The following is a 3,419-nucleotide window of genomic DNA, read 5'->3' as shown; positions in this document are numbered from 1 at the left end:
CTTTCTTTCTAGTTTTATTTTTTTAGAATTATTTTAGCTTTTAAAAAAAATGCCATTCTTTAAATCTTATTTAAAGAAAAAAGCAACAAAAAACAGCACGTAAGATAAAATGAATTAATTTAAAAATACTATTGCTGTCAACATTGCATCAAGGGGAAAAGACTCTGTCTTGTTCTTGCCGGCTGAACTCTCTTAAGAGGCGACGGATTCAGCCAGTGAACATTGGATTGATTCGATATATTACTTGGCAATTGGCATCAGTAGCGAAGGACACGTGGAGTCAAGACCGAGGGGGTGAACATTGTGCCATCCGCAATTAGGTGAATATTTAGGCATATTGTGCACATGCGCTTTTGAATATCAAATCATTTCCTTCTTTATGTTTCGGCCATGACTTCCATCGTCCGTATGTCCTACTAGTACATTAGGATAGCTACATCGTGAAGCTACTAGTCTACATGTACAATAGATCAATATCACATCTCCCTTAAAAGGCACATTTCAACAGTCCATCGAAATATCCCTAGGGGTGTCAAATATACCTGAATTGAACCAAACCGAAAATTTTAGGTCATTTCATTTCATGTAATTAGTAAAGAAATTTGAGTAGTTTGGCTATTCACTTCGGTTCAGTTTCTTTTTTTTTTTCCCTCCTTTCTCTCTTACCTAAATTTTCAAGAGCCCTAAAAAAGCACTATAATTTGTCAAAAGCGAATATTTAAAGGTTCAATCAAAAAATTGACTAATGAGGTCTCACCGTAGAGAAAGTTTGCTGGTGTAAGAGAACAGTAAACAAGCTTTATCATTCTCCCCATAGCTTCATTATTGAATAATTGCACCATTGGATGCTTTCATTCTTTAAAGTTGAGGATGAAAATTGTAAGTTGAGTTGTACAGTTACTGTTCATAATATAAATAGAGTATCTTGCAAACTGAAGCATCCTTGAAAAAAACATATGTTGATGTTTTCCACGTGATTGGCAAATTTACAATATCGAATAGTTAATGGGCTGGAAAGATTTTCCTCAAGAGATTTAGCTAATATGGTCTTTTGGCCAAAATGGAGATTGCCTGAACATGATTGAATTTGTTGGAGAATATTGGTTTTGTTAAATGAAAAGATGAGGAGATCTTGGTCATTCATCGTTCCGATATGTTTGTATATCTTCGTAAGCACTTGTACTGCCAAGTTAAGCTATTGTATAAGACTTAACCTGATTCAATGTCTTCCACAGTTAAAGTTTTGGTGTTTTAAGAAACTGGACTTCCACAGTTAGCTTCTTGCTAAATTTCTTTGTCCAACAGGTTTGAAATTAGCTCCAAATAAACATATATAGGGAAACCAAATGTAGTATACTAGGTCTGGAATAACTTCATGGTCAACGGGGGCATATGCTTGAAATAGCCCGGAAAAAAAAAAGGGAACCCCAAAAATCCAACCCGAACTAAGCCACATTTATCATTTCCAATTGATTCATGGTTTAACTTGAGATAAGTGTGATTCCAAGCGTTTTGGATATCATGCAAACCTGAACCGAACGATTGATATCCACAATCTAATAGGTACACTATTGTGTAGATATATAAATACCGAGGGGATGATATGATTAGGCATTTATTTATAATCTTTCTTACGAATCGTTCGAGGCAGTTAAACTACAAAAACGACAAGCATCCGCTCCCCCACCTACCCTCTCTTATGTACTACTCTGAGTACTCTCCAACTCCTTTCGTCGCAACTGCTCAGCAGCTTCCCATTAGCTGCCTTTTATTGACCACGACCTTCAATCCCCCCGTCATGTGGGCGGTCAACAGAGGCACGAAAGCCGGCCGGTTCTCGAGAACCGGTCTGATCTCGAACCTCCCCAAAATCGACGCCACGACGTACTTCATCTGGATGAAGGCCATCTCCTTCCCAAGGCACACCCTCGGACCGGCCTGAAAAACCGGGAACTTGTATGGACTCACCGCTCTCAACTCCCCCTCGGCACCACCTTCCATTCCCGGTCCCACCAGCCACCGGTCCGGTTTGAACTCGAGCCTGTCTTTCCCCCACAGCTCCTTCATCCTCCCCATGCCGTAGGGAAAGTACGTCACTCTGTCGCCCTTCCTCACCGGGGTCCCGTCCGGCAACACGTCGTCCGCCGCGGCGTGCTTCGAGTCCCATGCGACCGGCGGGTACAGCCGCATCGATTCACAGAGGCATGCCTTCAGGAACCTCATCTCCTTCAAGGCTTCGAAGTCCAAGCAATTCTTGTAGCTCCGGTCAAGAATCGAGTCAACTTCGCTCACGATCGCTCGCTCCGCATTCGAGTTCTGAGCAAGGAGCCAGAAGAGCCACGTTATTGCGGCCGATGTGGTGTCTCTTCCGGCCATCACGAAGCTTATCACCATGTCCCGCACCATCTCTTCACTGTGCCCGGCCGCAAGAAACCGAGACAAGAGGTCGCCGTCGTATTTTATCTGCTGATCGTCATTCTCTTGGAGCAGCTTCTTCTTCCTGTTCCGGATTATATCAACTATATCATCATGCACGAGCTTGACAGCTTCCGCAAGCTTCTTTTCAGACCCGATGTTCAACGCTCTCTTGATTTTCCAGACCAGATACACTGGGGAGGTGGCTCGCATTGCGCATATCCTCGACGCGTTTTCGAAGGCAGTCACCAGAGGAGGCAGCGGACGCGAGAGGTCGAGGCAATCCGGGTCGGTGCCTAAAGAAATTTGGCACACGGTGTCGAAAGCGAACCGCCTGAGCAAGTCTTGAAGGTCCAGGGTTCGATCAGTATCGGCATAGTCTTGGAGAAGCGGCAAGAGACGGTTCTCGACCTCAGCTTCAAGCGTCCGCACGAGGAAGTCCCTCAACGAATTGGTGCTGAACTCGTGGCTGGCGAGCTTGCGCTGGGTGCTCCAGAGAGGACCGTCGACGTTGAAGATGCCGCAGCCAAGTAAGTCGCCGAGGATGCTGGTGAAGGGGACGCCCTTGGGGTAGTTGTGGAAGTTGGCCCTGAGGACGTGCTCGACGTTGTCAGGGTTGGCGGTGACGACGGTGCGGCACGCGCCGAGCCGGTGAATGACGATGGTATGGGTAGGGGATCGGGAGAGGAGGTCAGTGTACCAGTCGAGAAGGCGGGAACGGTTCTGGTAGAAAGAGAGGAGACATCCTATGATGGGATGAGAAGGAGGGCCGTGGCTCATACGATGAGAAGCGGAGGATGACGTTTTCTCTCTGATGCTTTGGTGAATGAGGGAGAGGAAGGCATACAAGATGACAGAAAACCCTACAAACAGGAAAACAGACATGATGAGTTTGGAGTGCGGGATGTCAGGACTTAATGGGCGATGTCCAGGAGCTTATGTATATAGCTGTGTTGAAGGGAGATGTAATGCGATGGAGATGTCTGTATATCTTTTAGAGAGAG

General features: G+C 45.5%; 1 protein-coding gene across 1 annotated transcript; it reads right to left on the bottom strand.

Annotated features, from left to right (window-relative positions):
* Positions 1 to 1,699: 1,699 nt before the first annotated feature.
* On the bottom strand, positions 1,700 to 3,419 carry LOC104416900 (cytochrome P450 94B3). Its single transcript, XM_010028237.3, has one exon. The coding sequence runs from the start codon at positions 3,298 to 3,300 to the stop codon at positions 1,744 to 1,746; it is 1,557 nt and encodes a 518-aa protein (XP_010026539.2). The 5' UTR covers positions 3,301 to 3,419; the 3' UTR covers positions 1,700 to 1,743.

Source organism: Eucalyptus grandis, chromosome 2 (assembly GCF_016545825.1).
Source record: "Eucalyptus grandis isolate ANBG69807.140 chromosome 2, ASM1654582v1, whole genome shotgun sequence".
NCBI lineage: Eukaryota > Viridiplantae > Streptophyta > Magnoliopsida > Myrtales > Myrtaceae > Eucalyptus > Eucalyptus grandis.
Note: the sequence above shows the minus strand (reverse complement) of the source record. Positions and strands in the feature narration are given on the sequence as shown.

Coding starts and splice junctions, on each gene's coding strand:
- LOC104416900 (XM_010028237.3), bottom strand. CDS start 3,300: ATGTCTGTTTTCCTGTTTGTAGGGTTTTCTGTCATCTTGTATGCCTTC.